At 40.4% G+C, this 20158-nt stretch overlaps 2 protein-coding genes across 3 annotated transcripts; both read right to left on the reverse strand.

The window, feature by feature from the left end:
• Positions 1-683: 683 nt before the first annotated feature.
• LOC130165408 (monocyte to macrophage differentiation factor 2-like) lies at positions 684-12802 on the reverse strand. Of its 2 annotated transcripts, XM_056370670.1 has the most exons (7): positions 11504-12802; positions 7437-7518; positions 7047-7207; positions 6682-6756; positions 6486-6587; positions 5246-5315; positions 684-5146 (listed from the first exon to the last, which is right to left on the reverse strand). In XM_056370670.1, the coding sequence occupies exons 1-7, from the start codon at positions 11515-11517 to the stop codon at positions 4943-4945; spliced, it is 708 nt and encodes a 235-aa protein (XP_056226645.1). In that variant the 5' UTR covers positions 11518-12802; the 3' UTR covers positions 684-4942. The 2 variants fall into 2 exon arrangements, with proteins under 2 accessions (XP_056226645.1, XP_056226654.1); XM_056370679.1 differs by lacking the exon at positions 6682-6756.
• A 136-nt stretch (positions 12803-12938) lies between these two features.
• Positions 12939-19360, reverse strand: arpc1b (actin related protein 2/3 complex, subunit 1B). Its single transcript, XM_056370642.1, has 10 exons — positions 19058-19360; positions 18331-18449; positions 17393-17497; positions 16322-16544; positions 16109-16216; positions 15453-15689; positions 15275-15350; positions 14140-14339; positions 13485-13575; positions 12939-13363 (listed from the first exon to the last, which is right to left on the reverse strand). Exons 2-10 carry the CDS (start codon positions 18392-18394, stop codon positions 13325-13327), a joined length of 1143 nt encoding a protein of 380 aa, XP_056226617.1. The 5' UTR covers positions 18395-18449; positions 19058-19360; the 3' UTR covers positions 12939-13324.
• Positions 19361-20158: the final 798 nt, after the last annotated feature.

Here is a 20158-nt window from a genome sequence, read left to right on the forward strand (position 1 = left end):
ATTAGATTTCATGGATAAACCTGCTGAGAGGATGTGAAGCAAAAGAGGCTGATGTCTTTTTGTTTGCATGTTATTTGGGATCTTCTCATTATTTGTAATGAAAGTAATGGTTTTTTTTTTTAGATAATAAAAAAGAAAAACAGGGACTTCTGATGTGTTTAGACTGCAGTACATTTGTTTCAAAGGTAAGTGGCTGAAATTTCAACATAAACATCTGTGATGGACCCATAATCAACTATTTAAAATGTTTCCTAAATATGATAAGATGAAATACTTTTGAGAAGTCTGATATTTCTTGCTTTTGTAAAACAGGAACTAATGGTACAGTCCCAGTAAAAACTCAGCAGTCACATAGTCTCCCTTTAAAGGGACAAATATAGTCAATAAAAGACATAATTAACATTTATTTAACCAATCACTCTTTATCACACCTTTGGTTTTCTAAACCAATCCTGTCCAATACAGCCCCTGTGTGATTTATGTTAGTGTCCCCGACATGAACGTAATAGGTTGAAGAGTTAACATTCATTCCAGAATATAGGTCAGGTACATCTGCAGATCATTTTGTCAACCGTGCATAATGTGCATCGTACAAAATATGTTTCTATGATCAAATATAAAGATCTGAAATTTTTCAAAAGGTGAAACATTCTAAAATAAAAAAAAACTCGGCAGTCCTGGAATATATTGCATGAAAAAGCTTTTTTATTACAAGAGAAATAGAAAAGATAAAAGCATTGTTGGCATCATATGGGCTTATCACAGCACAAAAGCACCACAGACACAAAAACCAATATTGAAATTGGAGAAAGAGACAGAAAGAATATGGAGTAATATAATCAGTCATGTAGAACCAGAAAGAAAACACCAGCAGCACTGAGAACAGAGCCACAATCACAGAGCGTCTATAAACAATGTACAGAGGGTCCATGAAGGCTTCATGGAGATTTTATAAAACCACAGAGCTCTATACAAAGTCAGGTGGGCACTGTATGTCCGAACGAGACATGTTATAACCAAGACAAGACAGACACACATGAAATCCTCAAATACTTCCTCTCAGAGTGGCCGAACCCGTCTGTGGAACTAGTCGAAATTCTGGCGATAAAACCTCCAACACAGTAAACTCAACAAGGCTGGAGCAAACACTGAGAGAACAAATACGAAAAGATACTGGAGAATGTATCTGAAGAGTTTTCTTTCCAAACTCAGATATCCACAGTGTGACAAATGTAACTCCCAGCCAGCTGTGACACTGAATTTGTTGTGATGTTAAATTACCACTCTCTGCTAAGTAAAATAAAATAAAAAACTGCAACCAAAGGTTTGTGTTACCTCCTTTTTTCTTTTTCTTTTTTTTTAATCTCCAGTGTATTTATTGTTCAGATGTCTCAAAAAAAGAAACGGATTTGGTTGAATTTTGGATGTTTTTGTAGATTAGATGACGAGATGATTTACGACAGTAAAATGCTGCATTCATATGCTGTTTGGTAAGTTATAAATGCATTTTTTTGTTATTGAGGAATGAATATTAAGTTTTGAAATTAAAGTATATTTGACCTGTTCTGGGGGAGTCAGACAGCCGTGCAGACAGTCGCTCTTTTGTTAAGAATGTGCAGTTTTGTTCTATATATATTGTATAATATCATTTCTTACCTTTGCCCAAGAGGTAAAATGTTTTCAGTCCAATTATTTTTGCTTTGTTCTCAGTTTGTTTGTCTGCACGATATCTTTTAAGGGTGCAAAGTTTGGCCATGAAATGAGGAAGAAATTATTAGTTTTTTGTTTTGGAATCCGAATCTAGGTATGGTAAGGTATTTTAAAATTATCTCTCAACACTGCAAGATCAGGCAGTTTTTTTCCCCTTCCTCATTTTCTCATGAAATACTGCACCTATTTGAAAGAGAAAAAATCTGACACATGAATCTAGTAAATTGTTTAACACAACGAGTTTTGATGCAAATCTAACTGCGAGTTATGTGGTTTTTTTCAACATAATTAGCGAGTTTTGCAGCTTTGGTGAAAGCATGCTTTCTAGTTCTTATTATAATCTATAAACACTTTTGCCGCCATAATATGTGCAGTGGTTTTATATCAAGTTTCTGACTGACTTAAAGCTGCTTTGGTTATTCTATAAATGTTACCCATATGTAAAGCTAGCAGAAAACTTTTGTGGCTGCTGCCCTACTTGGGTTGTGAATAAGCAAGTGAAGCCGTGTGGAGCGATGCCAGCATTAAAGAAAGCAGCTTCACAGCTATTTGACGGTTTTGGTTGCTGCAGACAGCACCCGAACAGCAGCTTTAGTGGTCGCTGAATGTGGCTTCACGGGCGTTTAAAGCCCGAATGATCCAAATCCTGAGAGACAGACAGCAGTGAAAAGATGTCGAACAGGAGCAGAGGTTTTAAAAAATAATTTGTTTGTACACCTATAAATACCAGATGGTTTGACCTGTTGGTCCTCAAGCCACATTTATCACACAACACAAGCTTGTCCGATATATCATGTGCCACCACATACAGTTTAACACTTAGAGAATACGTACATATTCAAATGTATTTTTAACGTGTTCAAGGTACATGCGTTCACGTGTAAACATAGACTCAGCCGATTAGAGGCTTTGGATTCATGGGAGTCATATATTATAGGATACATACGAACCCACACACACACGCGCACGCACACGCACAAACACACACACACCTGAGATGCCTTAATATTGGGCCAGATTGTTCAACAATACTATAGCTTCAGTTTCCTTTCAAGTGTGAGACGTATATATGGTAGTAGTGTGCTATCAGTTGCGGCAGTAGGTCAGTCTTCTGGCAGTGCTGAGTCAGACAGTGGTTTTCCCCCCTCTGAGGTTTAACCATGTAGCTTTGACAAACTCTATCAAATGGGTCCCATTCGTTTAGGATGGAGATGATGAAGATAATCAGCGAACACTATGAGTACATCAGAAGAAAATATAGTTGAAATCAACATATATCATACTTCATTGATAAATATATACTGTATAAATCGTACTGATGACATCGTCACTTACTAAACCTAATCACCAACAGTAAACTATTAGAATTCAGTAAATATTCTCCATAATCTACTGAGTAGAGCCTAGTAAAGGTGGAAGCACACAGGTAAAGTCTTCAAGACTGAAACCATGAATATCCGTATGTTCAACATAAAAAAAGATCATTCTACAGTCATGCTTGATTCGGAAAATCACAATAAATCACTGACTGAAGCAACCACTGTTAAAACCATATAGTGTACTAAAGTGTTAATAGCACAACTAATAACAATAACAGTGATAATACTATCTAGAGCTCTGAATTGTAATAGTAAATTACTGATGTCGCAACCTCTTAAATATAATCAAACCACATGATGCCTTCTGTTAATGATGATGATGATGATGCTTTAAATAATGTCCTATAACTAATTATGATAGTCAAGTCAGCTAATTGTAAACATTGTCTTCCTCTTGACAATAAGACAATGCCCTTCAATTCAGCTAAACACTGAATCTGGACGTGCACCACGAAGAGAGAAATCTCCAAGAATAGCTATTTAACCCCTGATAGTTGGAATGAAACTAAATTCCTGCAAAAATAAATAAATAAATACTGTAAAATAAAACTTAAATGAACTGAGGTGGTAAAGACTAAAAAGCTGTGTCCCATTTCACAGGCTGCTTCCCTTGAAGTCCAGATTCATCACAACAGGCTGACAGGGCAGTTTTGGTGCAAAGTCTCCTCCAAATGCAGCCTTCTGGTTTTTTTTTTGTTTGTTTGTTTTTTTTGCCACAGCTTGGAATACACAACCGGTGTTTGCTTTGTCACTCTCAAGTGTCCTACAATCTATTGCATGCCGGTCAATTGCTTAATGGTGCGTTCAACTGTCCTCATCAACTCGTTAAGTCAGGAAATATCACAATAACCACATCATATGTATGAGGTATTTCACTTCAGGTGGTCATGAGTCACTAAGCCAGTGCAGGATGTAGTAAATAATAAATGGGGCGTAATTTCAGCTGCGGATGATTTACTCACTGAAATCTCTCTAAACACTCGTCCAGCTGCCGTAATCCAGAAACTCTGGATTGATAAAAACTGATATGCTGCGCTGTAACATTTCCAAGCAGTAGCAGTGAGTTGTTGCTGAACAGTTTTGCCCTGGGCTTCACCTTACAGGCTAAATTGAGGTTGCCCTAACCCTCTGATTGGTGGAGGTTGTAGAGGCTGGACGAAGCCTTACAGGGACGGCAGCAGACGCTATTCAGGGCTGAAAAAGTACTGGCACCATTTTTTTAAAAATGATTAATATGTTTTTATTTTGATTCACAGCTAAAATTCTCCTAAAAAGACCATCATTCAAAGATAATGCAGTGGCCAATCCAGCATTCCCCATCAATGAAACTTTAGTGATGTTGAGTAAGAAAAGTGCTTTAATAAAACAGAATTTCACATCCTTTTTTGTTGGTCTTCTGCATCATAGCCCTCTGAAACCAAACTTAATCCCATGAAATAATGGATGCCAGGCATAAACTTCACTTCTTTCTACAAGTCTGGGAATGATGGTAAGCAGAGGCTGTTTAGATATGTTTCTTTATCACTAACCTGGTACACTGTTTCCCAGCTGTCCACCATGTGTTAAAGTAGAATTCAGGTATCTATCATCAAACATGCCCAAGTATTATCACTGTGAGGGCGGTTTCCTGGTGATAAAAATTAAAATATTTGACTTGATGAGTTGACGAGGACCGCTTGAATGCAGCATTTGTTTTGGTATCTGTGAGGTTCGACTGTATCATTTGGGGAAGAGGTACATGGTCACCCAACTAGCCTCCAAATGAGGCAGCCCCTGAATTTGAACACAGCTCACATCATCTCACTGAAGTCGCTCAAAAACAGGAGCTACTCCCTGTGAGGTCAGCGCTGATGTCATCTGGAGGTCTGGACCTGATTGGGTGGCTGGGCATAGAGGTACTTCCAGATGGCGTAGTAGTGTATGGCTGCTCCCATAGCAACAAAGAGGTGCCAAATGGCATGAGCGAATGGGACGATGCCATCACTTTTGAAGAAGACCATCCCCAGACAGTAGCAGGCTCCGCCCACCAGAAGCTCACACAGACCCGACTGCTCCGGCTGCGAAGAGGCAGAGCGTTTGTTAGTCTTCAGTTGTAGCGACATGGACAATGGAGACATGTCAAAACTACACACACTACCGTAGAAGAGCAGGCTCACCATTGAGAGGATGACCAGGGCAGGAAAAACTCCCATCACCGTGTAGCAGATTAACTCCATGACCTTGTATCTGATACAGAAGAATATTTAAGCACAGGTGTTCATTCTTGACCTAAGTGACAGTATGTGTAACAAAATAATCTCAGCTCAAAGGTCACTTACTGGCTTTTTCTGAGCTTTTAACCAAGTCTAAGTGCGGAATTTGGTCAAGGGAGGTTCTTGTCTTTAGGGTGTACCACTAGATATTTAACGTATTGAATGGTGTGTGTTAAGTTGCGACTCTTTGAGACATGAACGACTCTGTTAAGTTCTGCCACTTAAATGCATTTTAATGTGAATGGCATTCAAGGTTACTTAACGTCCCCTATATACTTCTTCTATACTTCTTGAAGTTACTAGACAACTCTTTTATTGTCAACGGCCATGTTCACACGACTTTTCCTATGCTACCTCACCAGGGCCAAAGTTTCCTGTCTTTTCACAATAAGAGCGCCAGCTTCCTCCCGTACAGGATAACATGTACACTCTCATTCTCACTCTCTCTCTCAGGCAGTTATTCGGAGGCTGATTATAATGAAACCAGTGTGAAAATGTTATAAGAATACTTGTGTATGAATGCATATAACTAATCAAAGAGGTTTGGTAAAGAGGTGCAGAAGAAAAAAATCTTGAAATCATGTACATTTTTAAAGGGATAGTTGGGGTTATTTGACGTGCGTTTGTATGAGGTAGTCCTGCAGTGTCGGTGTATTACCTGAAGTAGATTCAGGTCAGCACGGTGCAATTCAGGAGACACGGCAGAAGGCCGCAGCAGCAGCCACCGGTCAGGTGTGTAAATCAGAAAGTGGCATAATACAGTGCGCTCTGTGGGTGCACTTGTGCGTAGGTTAACTTAAACTTTAATAAGTCATCTCTGTTTACAGCCTCATGTTAACCTACATATATCTTTATACAGATTTAAAGATTTTACATTTTGGTGAAAATAAATAATTAAAAAAATACTCTGGTCAGAACACAGTATCCTTTAAACCCTGAGTCTGGATTTCAGAATCAGATTAGTCCATCCCTACACTTAGGTCATGTGATGAAGATCATGGTATGCAACGATAAGCTCAGAAAAAGCGAGTAAACGGGCCATTGAGTCGAGATTTTTTGTCACACAGGAGGAATATTGATTAGATTAATAAATAAAGAGACAGTCTGATACTGATGAAAGTAAGTGTTGGATGTTCGAGCTGACCTCTCGTGGAAGAAGAAGACATAGGTGGTACCAAAAGAGGCCATGACCCACACCAGCCAGCGCATGTGGCTCGCCCAGGGACCCAGTTCCCGCAGGTTCAGCCTGGTTAGGAATAAACAGGAAGACATGATGATGAATATATACACACTCTCCACACATATACACACACTCATACTTAGCAGGCTGGGTTGTTTACCAAGGGGCGTAGGAGGCAGCAATGAAGAAATAGATCACCATCCTGTCACACATGTGGAAACAGTGCTCCACAGACCTGAAGAGAGAGACCAAACAGCCTCATGACACCTGAGTGACACTGTTTATACATGTAGCATCAGTGTCTTTTACATCTCAAAAACAAATATGGAATGCAGGGATACACATTCGCTCCAGAGAAGGACAAACAGTTTCCAAAAAACACCAACTAATCTGAAAAACTCACAGAAAAAGAAGTAGCTGTTTTTTCTGCGTCCTCTTCAACCATTTCACCATATTAATCTGCAATATTACAGTGCCATTAAAGTGTGTGTGTGTGCGTGTGTGTGTGTGTGTGTGTGTGTGTACCGTAAGTGGCTCTTCTTCCAGGCCACAGTGTGAAACAGGGTAGAGATGATGAAGAGCGAGCTGAGCCCCGCCCCGTACACCCAGGCCGACAACCGCTCCCATTGGTCCTCTGACTGGAAGTGCAACAACGAGCTGCCCAGCAGGCTGGGGATTATCCATAACTACATGAATTCATGACATAAATGAAACATGAGATACAGACAGGCAAATAAATAACTATGCAAGATCAACTGAAAGCATGTGTGTGATGTACTGTATGTGTGGTCAGAAAAAAACCCGGTGGTGTCCGTGTCATTTGTCTGTTTAGTAATGATGCTGGTGTCAAATCATCTGTGTCAGGTTAATGATCACTTTCTGAGTAAGTGTGTGTGTGTGTGTGTGTGTATTCACCGCATGCGTGGCACAGTTGGCAGCATGCTCATATTCTGTGGGCTGGTATCTCTTGTTAGGAGGAACACGGTTGTTCATAAACCTGGAAATATCACAAATCAACAAATGTAATGTAACAAATGTATATTCAATAGCATCTTTATGATCTGTGGAGCAGCAACGATTAGTTGATTAATCGATCAGTCGATTGACGATAAATTAATATGCAAATATGCAACTGTTTTTATGATTGATTAATTGTTTTTAGGAATTTTTTAAGAAAAAAAATATATCAGCATTTTCTGATATTTTTCAGTCCGAACGATAAATAAACATAATAACTGACAAATGAATTGAGAATGAAAATAACCTTATCAATCGTTGCAGCTACTGATCTGAACTAAAATCTATGACATTAGATTCTTCTATATACAACAATAATACATAGGCAATTTACACACTAGCAAAGCCGCAAATAAGAATTAAAATTACAAAAGCTTTTTTACAGCAGTGTTATTTATTTCTCATTAAAAACAGCTTTTTGTGATGTGTGCTATTTAAAAAAAAAGAAATCTGTTTTAATCAATGTTTTTCTTCTTCTTAATGTCCTAAAAACATGTTGAACATCTTAAATATTTGTATTCATTTGTATCTCAGTGGTGCTCACAAAATTTCACCCCACCCTGTCCTTTTGCTTAGCAACACTAGATCATGCTTCAACTTGTTGCCATGGCTGCTGTTGCCTGGCAACAGTGGGTAACCACGGACCGACTGAACCAGAGGTTTTGTCCTGATGATCTCTTTCATAAACGATTCACGTGTACAGATACGCCTGCATGTTCACACACACACACACACACACACACACACACACACACACATATTCTTTCGAACAGGAACACTTTGCACAGAAACCCAAACAAACACAGATCAGGAGGTAGCACTCCATTAGTGATGTCACTGTTGTCATAGAAACCATTGAGCAGGGATACCACAGCAGAAAACTCCTGGTTTCTTTCATCTTTCTTTCCTCATCTCTTCCATCTCCCTCTCCTGTTCCCCGGCCCTGTCTCCTCTCTGCCTCCCGATGATTAAATTAACATGCAGGACGGCAAATGGACAAAGATGTACATGCACACAACACACACACACAGACACAGACATGTACACACACACACACACACACACACACACACACACACACACAGTCATAAACCACAACCCCTCCCTATTTTTATGCTGCATCTTGCAGAGCCAGATTTCATAAGAGACCTAGATTTAGCGATGTCTCTGTCTCTTCCTCACTCACACACACACACACACACACACACACACACACACACATTGTTCTAAGATCAGAGGGGCTCAAAATAAGAAAGAGGCTCCCTTCAGAGGAAATACCACTCAAATTAAAAATGCATACATATAAATTTAGAGAAAGGAAAGTCAGTTAGCTTTTCTAAACTTGAAGATGCCCTTTGCCAATGTTAGAAAACACCTAATTTATCTGAACTATACATCTATGGAGCTGTGCATGTATGTGCCATCTCATTAGGGGAAAAAAACAAACATTCAGAGGCTGTCAAATTCACAGCTGGATGTTCACATATGCACACAGCCTGCAGCATTTCATAAAATCAGCAGTTTCAGTATCAGCAGTTATATTACCCTTAAATCTAACTGTGCTATATTTCTATGTTGTTGTGCAACAGTGTGGAACATGATGTTTTCCTCCTACACTTAAGCTGTTTCAAATCTTCCTTGTTTTCAAAAGTAAAAATAAGTGACACTACTGATCCCGCACAGACAGGTACAGGAGATAAAACTCAAGAAGAGGTGAGAACAGATAGAAAATCCACCTCACATAATGACAATAATGCGACAGGGATCTTAACAACCACGGCTCATCCTTTCCTTTCCCTCCATCTCCTCCAGTGTGCTCCCTTTCCTTAAGCAGCTGTTTTCAAAGTGACGCTGGTTCAGAGCTATTAATACTAACTGACCCAGCCCAGAAACACACCGTCCTGTCCCCAATAACAGGCTTCCTCGCCCTGTATCCAACGCTGGCCTCACACTGTCTGACTGACTCTCTCTTTGGTGTGTGTGTGTCAGCGCCAGGCCCAGCAGGCTTGGCCGGGTCATTAATGACTTTATCAAGCTGGCTGATAATTACCAGGCCAGAGGCCAGGCAGAAAGACACAGAGAGAAGTGGACAGAGAGGAGCAGCGCTGTGGAAACGTCACGATAACTCCTACAACAACAGCAGGACGGGCAGAAGGAAGTGTCTCTGCTTCAGCTGTCTCGCTGAACCATGAAGACCACAACCTCAGTCCAGTTAATGGTCAACATGAATTAATATTAAAGCTGGTTTTTATCTGCTCTGTGTGCAAGTACAGCAAGTACAAATACGGTGATGGACAGTACTTAAGAAAAAGCCAAACATTTGGTTTTCTCTTTCTTATATCACAACAAACATAAATATATTTGGGTTGTAGATAGTTGGTCAGACAAAATATGCAATTTGAAGATGTCGCCTTGTGCTCCCGGACACTGTGACAGACATTTTAATCGGATAATTAATAAAAAATCAACAGTGGAAATACTCGTTAGCTGTAGCCCTGTAGTCTCGTGGACTCTCAACAGGAGGTATGTAAAAACTATTATTTTCATCGCTGATTAATCTATGAGGAAATGTCAATAAAAAAGAGCAGAAAAATATCCATCACAAGTTTGAACAAGCCTCGTTTGGTCTGACCGACACTCCAAAAGCCCAAAATATTACATTATAAATGATATGAACTGTAGAAAAAGCAGCAGCTCTTCACATCTGAAAAAACTTGAAGCAAAGAATATTTGACATTTGTTGCTGATTAATTATCTTTTGATTAACTACTCATCATTAATTGTTTTGGCTCCAATATAAAGCTGTGAACAATATTAGAACAGCTGCTCAAACAAAGGAAATGTTTTCATATTTCTTTGCAACAAAGTAATAAACAAAATCACCTGCCACCTTCTTGATTTATTCGCTTTTATTACTGGACGGGTTCAAAAATTGGAAGCTGTCCTGCAGGACAACTCATATCACGTCAAGTAAAACTGTGATAATTTGGCCACAGCCTCATTCTCTACTGTAGCATGACAACACACTGAGCTCACACTCTCCACACATGCAACGCTTTCTGATTTTATGTAGCAGTTGGGGGGGGGGGGGGGGGTTTCTCGCTTGTGGACAGCAGAAAATATTTGGGTATAAAAGGGTTTTGCTCCAGGATTGAAACAACAACAATTTTGATCATCACTTAATTGTTTCAGTCATTTTTTAGACGCAAAAATCCTAAAAACAAATATGATGGTTACAGCCTCTAAAACAACGTAAGGATTTGTTGCTTTTTATATCAGTATAACCTGAATATCTTTAGGTTTCTGAGCTATTGGTGAGAAAAACAAAACTAAATCTTGTTTGACTTGTGATGGACATCATGTACTATGTTCTGACAGTTCATCAGTAGATGAACTGATATGAAAATAAGAGTCGCTTGTGGTCTTAAACTGCTCTGTTTGACCTCTTCCTGCTGTGAAACCCACCCAACGCCACCGGGACAACCTCAACCTGTAGACCCGACTGGCTTTCGTGTGCAAGTCCAAAGATGTACAGTAAGTCAAAGACACTGAGGACAATGAGGATGTGTGTTTGTGAGGCCTTCTGTGTCTCAGAAAGGACAGAAAGAGAGGAAGCTGAAGAGACAGCAAGATGATGATGAGGAGGAGGAGGAGGAGGAGGAGGGAAGTGGCAGGTTTGTGTATAAACCCAAATAAACCCTGGACTACAAGATTATTACATCACTAGTTCAGAGATACGTTGAAATAAATTTACTTAAAAGAAAAAAAAAAATCATTCAAGATCATTTTTTTTTAAAGATCATTCCCAAACCCCTTTCAGCATCCTCCTCCTCTTCCTCATCATCATCACCATCATTAACATCACTATCAGGCAGCGAGATGAGACATGTCTCCGTTTCTGTGCGGTGTGTGACTCTTCATCATGTTGTCAGCGGGGTGAAACGATGAGAAATAACACGACCTACCTTACAAGATTCATTTACAGTGGAAATAAGCAACAGTTGACAGCAGACAGACAGTACGGCTAAAGCCTGAATCCCTCCTCTCTTGAGTGTTGAGCGAACAAGCGTCGCGGTCTGATCAGTTCAGCTCGGATTGTAACGGGCACATCTAACGCAACGTCACGGGCATCGCCGCTTCACCGGGAAGACGTCGTCGTCGTCTTATCCTCATCTCAAGCAGCACCGGGAGACGGACGCATCCCGACCCAGCTGCCTCCAGAGGATCCAGTCCGGAAGTGTGGGCGTGCGGGGACGGTCTCTGAGGAAGCAGCCGGTTTTCCTGCACGGTCGGTGGTGGTCTCCCTCTCTCTCTCCCCTCTCTCTCTCTCTCTCTCTCTCTCTCTCTCTCTCTCTGTGCCGGTTCACCTCATCACGACTCGGTGAGGAGGGTTGTTTTTACCACTGAGGGCTGCCACATCATTTTCTGAGGGACTGGCTCATGATGACTGGGGAGATTCGTGCCGATATGCGCCTGTATGTGCAGCCCCCGGTTCTGCCTCTAGGTGGAGATGGAGGCTGATGATATAATGCGATGACGATGGTTGTGCGTTTTTATTATTGTGTCAAGCTAAATCGATATTTAAGGAGCAGAAGTCCCTGCTCAGATGACTGATTCTACTTGAAAACCTCCTAAAAAAAAATATATATATATATATATATATATATATATCAGCGTTCTGGTCAGTGCTAGGCTGTAACCAGGACTTGGTGAAGACACATTAAATCTTCTGATTATATAAAAATAAATGCCCATCTCAATTTCCCAGAGCTAAGGTATTGACTTCAACTTTCCTGTTTTGTTCAACAAACAGATATTCAATTAACAGTGATGTAAAAGTGAGAAAAACAGCTGGGTGGATGCAAATATTATACAAATAAAACAGTTAATCGACCAAAATAGTTGTAATTTTCTCTTCTGGGCCAACATATGCCTTGGTCCTCAGCCCGAGTATGGCCCTTATACTTCCACATCTGGGCAGTGTCCGGCTGTTATTCGCCAGGATGGACTGACAGCTGGAAGACTGTGGTCCAGATGTGGAGGCAGCATCTTTAAATCATGCTGTATATTGGCCAGATTCAGGACGTGGAATCAGGCGTGTACTGAGCCAGAAGAAAACAAGCATGTGGGCCAAGTATGTATAGTTTCAGCTGTTGAGTCTTTCTTCTCATGTTATTCATTCATTTAACTGTTTGTTTCCTACAAATGTTGTTGTCTTACATGTCAAAGTTTCCTTCATAATAACAGATATATATATATAATTCTATTAGACAAATACTGAATCCATTACTTTTTGCCAGTTTTTTGCCTTTTCAACAGTAACATTTAAAGAAAAAAAAAAATCCAAACACATCCACACACACGCACACACACACCTGCAATGAACAAAGCTTTGTTGAATACTGTAACAGCAATCATTTATTAAATGCATATTATGACCAGCATAAGCTTTAAACAAGTACTGCAGCATTTCATCCTGATTAATATAAAATTTCTGCTTTAAGCGTTCAGCTCAGACTGAACTGTCTGTGACTATACTGATCGAACTCATGAAGTACCGTTTGCAGACCTGTGGTCAGTCCCTCTGTGCACAGTGTTGACTTTAACAAGCTCAGCAAAGAGCTTCAGAGGGATTACAAACACTGTTTGACCCGAGTCTGATCGTTTAACCTGTATATAAAAAAATACCTGATTAAAATATGGCCGAGAAGCTTTGTGTGATAAGGCAGCGGTGTTCATATCTCCAGAAGCTACTATACTTTGGGTGGTTTAACGTTAACTTCAGTTCAGACTATCTTCAAGTTCTTCATTGAGGACTCCAGAGTCTGAAAGAGGAAAGTGAAACACTCAAAAACATGTCTGCATTATGACTGACATCATGTCAACAAGATATAAGATCTGACCGCACCAATCTATCATGTGTTCTCTTTGCAATGTGTTAATTACCTTGACATCCCAGATGCCCATTCCTCCATCCATGCCAGTGGTGCAGAACTTGGTGCACTGGTTTCTTCCTCCTTCCAGCACCGAGATTTGGCTGAAATACAGTGTGAGACAAGTCAAACTCTGTGTACAAACAGAAAGCAGCTTATTTTAACATAGGTGATGATGATTATGCATATCCTCAAATTAAAAAATAATGTTAGGTAAACATCAATGGGCACACAAAGCTTTTAAATATTTCAATATTTCTGTGCAAGAGTTTATGTTTTTTTTTTTTGTGCAGACAGTGAAATTAAAAAAGCTCTGTCAGTGCTTTCCTCAAACAAGAATTTCATTTTCTCTCTTGCTTATACTAATAAGAGGGAAATTGTAGCATTTCACTACACGGTCTTATTTTATTTTCATTTTGACGTCACACACTTACTTTACTAAGATTCTGTGTGTTTAATATTGAGACATTAAAAGTTGTTGTTGTTGCTGTTGTTGTTGTTAACCTCCAGCAGTCTTCTCATAAGTGCAAATAAGACTGCAATAGAAATGCTTTTAGAAACAATAAACTATATACTCATCACTTGAATCTTGATGTCCCTTGTCTGTCTCCCTGTACACCACCTAAATCTTTCAGTCCGCACTCAACGCGTTTGTTTCCCCTCCTCACCTGATGCTGTTCTTGTGCAGGGTGTTCAGATCCTTTTCGGTGCTCTGGGTCTCTGAGGCCCGGCGGTCCAGGTTCTGGAAACGTTCCCTGGCACTGATGCCCTTCTGGGCCGCCTGCTTAGGGACGTCCAGCTTGCCACCAAATGTCAAGCTGCCCTTGGCACCGTCGTACACAAACAGCACCGGGTAACAGTCATGGCCCTGGAGGAGCACAGATACACATGAGGATTGATATTTTTTATATCCCAATATATATATATATATATATATATATATATATATAAAACAATAAAAGCTCAAACCACTATAATGTAGAATCTTTTATTTTGATGGTAGCATTTAGTAAGCAAACTCGAGAACGATAGAGATACTGCTGCTGTGTGATTCACATTACTGAGACTACATGCTGACTTTATGACTGCTACTATAAATACACAACATTTTACCATGTAACACATTAACATTGCACAGATTTCATCCTCTTTTCTGCTCGTGGAACCAGAAGCAAAGAAAAAATGTGCCCTATTGATAATGTATTTCTCTTATTTGAAAGTCTTTTTCGTGGCATTTTTGCCTTCTTTAGATAGAATACTAAACAGCTGGTTGAATATAAGGGAGGGAGAGTGATGGAGGGATTACACACCACAAATAGACATGATCCAGGGACATTGCGATCATATGGATGGCAACTTTAACCTCCTCAAACGAGCCCCATTGATGTCTTCAAGCAACTGACTCAATTCGCCATCATCCTGTAATTGTCACTTGTGGCCACAGTGGCCACTGTTCAGCACCGACTCTCACTTTAAATGGTAAATTTATGAATCTGCCTGTTGTTGTCATTTAAAAAGAATACTGAACTTCCACAGGTTAAGATAGTGAAATAAAATGAACGCTTCTACCTAAATAAATATGGAAAAATAAAATAAATAAGATACTTTGACTAATGACACACCAATAACATGTTGAATAAAGACTGTTCCCTTTCACATTTGTTTCTTTTGATCATTTGATTTGTCAACATTGTGGACAGACTCACAAATAGAGTAAACATGAGAAGAATAAAAGCAACTGATTCATAAACTGAAGCTGAATGTGTTGAGAATAAACACTGGATGTGTATTGTGAATACTCACGGCGGCCACTAAGCTGTTCTCAGTAATGAAGGTGACACACAGAAGAGGAAGTGTCTCAGAGCTCAGACTGTTCACCCTGTGGAAGTCAAAACAAAGGTCAGCGTGCACAAACACACATGAACACACACACACACACACACACACACACACACAGGTATGTGCCCCCGCCCTCTCTTACGTGCCGGTCTTGCCTCCTTCTGCGACAGACACGGTGGAGTCATGGGAGGTCCAGGCCAGGCGGCTGCCGGAGTGTGAGAAGCACACGCTGTGCACCCAACCACCGCCTCCTCCTGAACTCTGATCTGCAGCTCCAGACCCTCCGGATTCAAACAGCATCTCCCCGAACGGCATCTTGCTGCCCCAGGGAGTGGGGCCAGGCTTTTCCTCCACCTCCTTAATGTAGGCTGAAAACACCCTGTAAGCGAGAGGGAGACATGAGTTATTGTAGCTGTTATTGTTCATGGCCGAGAAGTTTATTAGGTTCATTTATAATAACTTATTCTGCTTTATCTGTATGTTGAGTGTTGTATGAGTGAGTTACTGTTTGTTCTTGTGAAAATAGATTTAAAAACTTTGTAAATTATTGGATTTAAGATTTTAGATTTGAATGAGGCTAGACATGAGTTTAGTTTATGTTCATGTTTATATTCAGTTTATATTATGTTTCTAGAGTTGCAGCTGGTGGCTATTGAGTGAACATACACAAGCACGGGACGCAATTTAACCTTTGAGCCTCTATTTAAATAATATTTCCACAAAGAAAAAAAACTGTATCAACAAAAAAAAAACGGAGAGGAATGAAAGAGGCGGGAGAAACGCATCTGTTTTGATTACCTGCATTTGAAGTCACAGGATCCAGCAGCCAGAAGGACATTGTTGGGATGCCAGTCCAGGCTGAGGATGGTGGAGCGGATTGGCTTCTTGATGTGCTTACACACCCACCTGTAAGGAACCACACAGCATGTTATAAAACAACCCAATCTGCAGTTCATAATGATTAAATGCAACATAAACTAGGGGAGAGGAGGCCACCCTATAAAAACTCACCAGTCGTTCTCCTGCTCAAAGTAACAGATGGAGATGAGGCGGGAGCCGCTGCCTACAGCAAACTTGTTCTCCTTCGGTGACCACTTCACACAGCGAGCGGCGCGATTGATCCTGAGGATGACCAGGGTGGGCTTCCACGTGCCCTCTTTAAGGGTCCACACGTAGGCGTTACGGTCCGCGCCGCAGGTAACTATACGGTTACTGTCTGGAGCCCAGTCAATACCTGCAGGAGAGAGAAGCTCTTATTGATGTTTCATCTTTGTACATACATCATGATATATATACTGTGTATATATATATATTATATATTATATATTATATATACATGGACATATATATATATATGTATATATATATACTGTATATATATATATACAGTATATATATATATATATATATATATACTGTATATATATATATATATATATACAGTATATATATATATATATATATTATATATATATATACTGTATATATATATATGGACAGAAGTGCAAGTGTGTGGTAACAAGGTCCACTTTAATTAACTTAGCTTAGCATACAGCTAACCAGTGGCAACTCCAGGAAGACACTGAAATAACTCACATAAACCACCAGCTCATTAAACCACAACTTGGTGTTTTTCAGCTTTGATTTTTGTCCCATTCAAACAAACAAGGTATAGCATGTTTATATTTGGGTGGATTTTTATTAAATTTGGTAAAGCTAGGCTAGCTGTTTCCCTGTTTCCAGTCTTTGTGCTAAGCTAAGCTAAGCTGGTGGTAATAGCTTCATATTCAAATACAGACATGAGAGTGGTATCAATCTTCTAATGTAACTCTCAACAAGAAAAGTGTATTTCCAAATATACAAAATCTAATTAAAAAACTATACTGTGTGTGTGTGTGTGTGTGAGAATGGCATGTCTAAATATACTCAGTCAACTGTTAAATGTTTTAAATCCTCATCATTGTTTATTAGGTTCAGTTGGACAGAACAGCTGCATTTTTTGCAACTTGTATTTGTTTGTTGGAGGTTAATATAAAACTTAAGTCAGTAAATCACTCTTTGTGTTTGTGTAGTGTGCCTCACCTGTCACCTGCCCGTTATGCTCCTTCAGCTCATGAATCTTGGTCCACTTGGTCCCATCTTTCTTGTAGATGTGGACGTCATGGTTGTTGGGGCAAAGGGCGATCTCTGCAGCACAAAAACACATTCAAATACATTGTACATCAACAGAGAGAGCAGTGCAAATTAGTTCGACATATAAAGAGGAAATTCCCCAGTGTGAGGACAAAGTACAGTGTGACTGACAGGAGACGTTTATGATGGGACGATCAGTGGAGTGTGACACAGAACAGCTGACTTGGTGCATGAGAACAGAGAAAACTGGAGAAATACAGAATGTATCTGCCCGCAGGCGGCTCACAGACACATGGTATCTTTAAATAGATAAATGTGCAAGAACTGCGACCTTCCTTCCCATAATGTTGTAGCAAACCCTGCGCTGGTTGTAGTCAGCAGATGAGTCAGAAGCAGCGTTTCTCTGAGAGCAGCAGTGTGGGTGCTTTGGTGTGCAGTTTTGTTTTTTGCTTTTTGAGTGCACATCCAGGAATATGAACCAACTAAAGTGTTCCGCTGAGAGTGGAGTGAAACTACAACTGTGCGAGTGTATGACTCGACCACAGCCGCATCTTACATCCGTTTTTGCCCAGAAACCAAAGCGGTGATCAAAACAGCCAAATATGGCATTAGTTTCCTGCAGCTAATGGAGCACAAGAGCTTCTCAGAAAGGCCCCCAGGCGCCACCCTCACTGTTACAGGAAACAGGAAATACCTTCTCCCACCTGGGAGCCAATCACAACCCTCTCTGTCTCTTACAGCAGTTGTTCTTTGGCGCAGATACTAGTTGGAGCAAGATGTTCCATGATGTCTGTGTTGAAAACAGTGTGCAGTTTAGAGATGAGACCACTCGAAGACACTGAAGTATAAGCCCTGAGTGACCAATCAGAGAAGGCGAGCAGACTTACGGGTCCGATCTTTGTTCCAGGCATGGCAGCTAATTGGTTCCAGCAGGAAACTATGGTACGCCATGGCCAATCAGATGTTAGAAACAGACCAGGAAGTGGGGCGCGGAGAACAGTCAAGTCTAGAAAAACAGAAGTCACAATATTCTCTTTACCATGAAGAAGTGAAAAGAGTAAGAAAACCGTTAGAAGCTGTGATGAAATTTACACAGTTGTTTTTTTAAGATTCAGTCAGAGGTGGTCCAGACTACTTGAGGGAACTTTTGAGGGGTAAAACCCACCATCAGCTGACTTTAACTCTGCGAGCACACAACACTGAGCTTATCTCACTCAGGTTGTGTTAATGAAATCCAGACTTTCAGAAACACGAGAGGAATGATGCAGGTCAAGGGTAACACACATCCCCCAAACAAACTTCACCCTCCACAGTGAGAGCACACAACCAGGAAATCAGTTCACACAGATCCATCACAGTCAGTTACTTCACAAAAACTAATTAAAAAACTAATTTCACATAATAACCTCCACGTTTCTGTGCTCTGAGTGAGCGTGAGGGCAGCAGGAGTGCCTGTTGCACACTTCCTACATTTTCCTAAAAATGCATTACACTTACAAAGTGTGTTTGTCTGTGTGTGTGTGTGTGTGTGTCTGTGTGTGTGTGTGTGCGTGTGTGAGAATGACATGTCTAAACATACTCAGTCAACTGTTAAATATTTTCTAGGCTACTTACCCCGAGGGCAGGACAGAGATGAATGGGTGAAGAGCTGCAGAGATGGACAGAGAGAGAGAGAAAGAAGAGAGAGAGGCAGAGGAAGCTGGCGGATCAAATAAAGACGAGGGTACTCAGCTCGCGGACTCTGGCCAGTCAACGCGAACGCTAACGACAGAGTGAGCTCAGGAAGAGAGAAGCTGAGCCGAAGAGAGGGAGGAGAGGTCAGAGGGGGAAGTGGAGGAGGGTACAGTGAAGCTCTGAAGGGGAGACATACAGGAAGTTAATTCAGACTTATGCTCAGGGTGGAAAAGATCACGGGTGCCACCTCCTTAAAATGTAAGAGACTGGGATCAAACTTTTAATTCTTTAAAAGGAAGGAGGGGAAAAGGAAGTTTTGCCTCAGTAAAACTAGGAAGGGAGGGAGGAGCAGAAGCACAATACAATGTTCTGCAAAAAAAAAAGGAGGAGGTAAACTGAGGGGGGAGGCAAAAAAAAAAAAACTTATGAAGCATGAAAGACAGAAAAGAAAGGGGAGGGACACATATTCACTTCTGCATAAAGAAAGAGGAAGAAGGAAAAGGGGAGGGAAGAAATGTAAACTGCAAAATAGGGTGGGGGGAGGAGGGGGCTGGCGTCAGGAGAAAGAAGTGGTTGACTACATTTCCTTATTTTAAGCAGTTTGGATATCCCAACTCAAAGCTTTCAAGCTTTTACAGAAACACGCGCTTCACATTTTCTTATTCAATTTAACCTCAGCAGTGGATGTTGTGTTAGGTAAGACGTGTGTAGAGTTTCTTACATTACTCATTATTTCCAGGCGGGGTTAAGAGGAAGATTATAGAAGTGGCAACCTCAGTGAAAACCTAATAAACTACTGTTTAAATCTAAATTCCATTTCATGTCAGAGGACATGTGAAGGACTGTTTTTACAAGGTTTATTTTCTCTTTGGAATTTCAGTAGCAGGTTATAAAAGCTACGATGGATTTGAGAGGCCTTGATTTAAAACACCCCCACGCACTGTGTTATTTCATTTTATTCTTCTTCATTTTTCTGTTAGGAAACCAGAGTGGACCTGGCAGGAGTCTGACTTAATATTTATTAACATGTATATCTGAGAA

Source organism: Seriola aureovittata, chromosome 3, assembly GCF_021018895.1.
Source record: "Seriola aureovittata isolate HTS-2021-v1 ecotype China chromosome 3, ASM2101889v1, whole genome shotgun sequence".
In the NCBI taxonomy this organism is placed as follows: domain Eukaryota; kingdom Metazoa; phylum Chordata; class Actinopteri; order Carangiformes; family Carangidae; genus Seriola; species Seriola aureovittata.

Coding starts and splice junctions, on each gene's coding strand:
- arpc1b (XM_056370642.1), bottom strand. CDS start 18,394: ATGGCGTACCATAGTTTCCTGCTGGAACCAATTAGCTGCCATGCCTGG. Junction 16,545..17,392: donor GCATAACGGGCAGGTGACAG/GTGAGGCACACT, acceptor TCTCTCCTGCAG/GTATTGACTGGGCTCCAGAC. Junction 13,576..14,139: donor CTGCACAAGAACAGCATCAG/GTGAGGAGGGGA, acceptor ACTGTATTTCAG/CCAAATCTCGGTGCTGGAAG.
- LOC130165408 (XM_056370670.1), bottom strand. Junction 7,208..7,436: donor CCAACTGTGCCACGCATGCG/GTGAATACACAC, acceptor GAATTCATGTAG/TTATGGATAATCCCCAGCCT. Junction 6,588..6,681: donor GCTGCCTCCTACGCCCCTTG/GTAAACAACCCA, acceptor ATTCCTAACCAG/GCTGAACCTGCGGGAACTGG.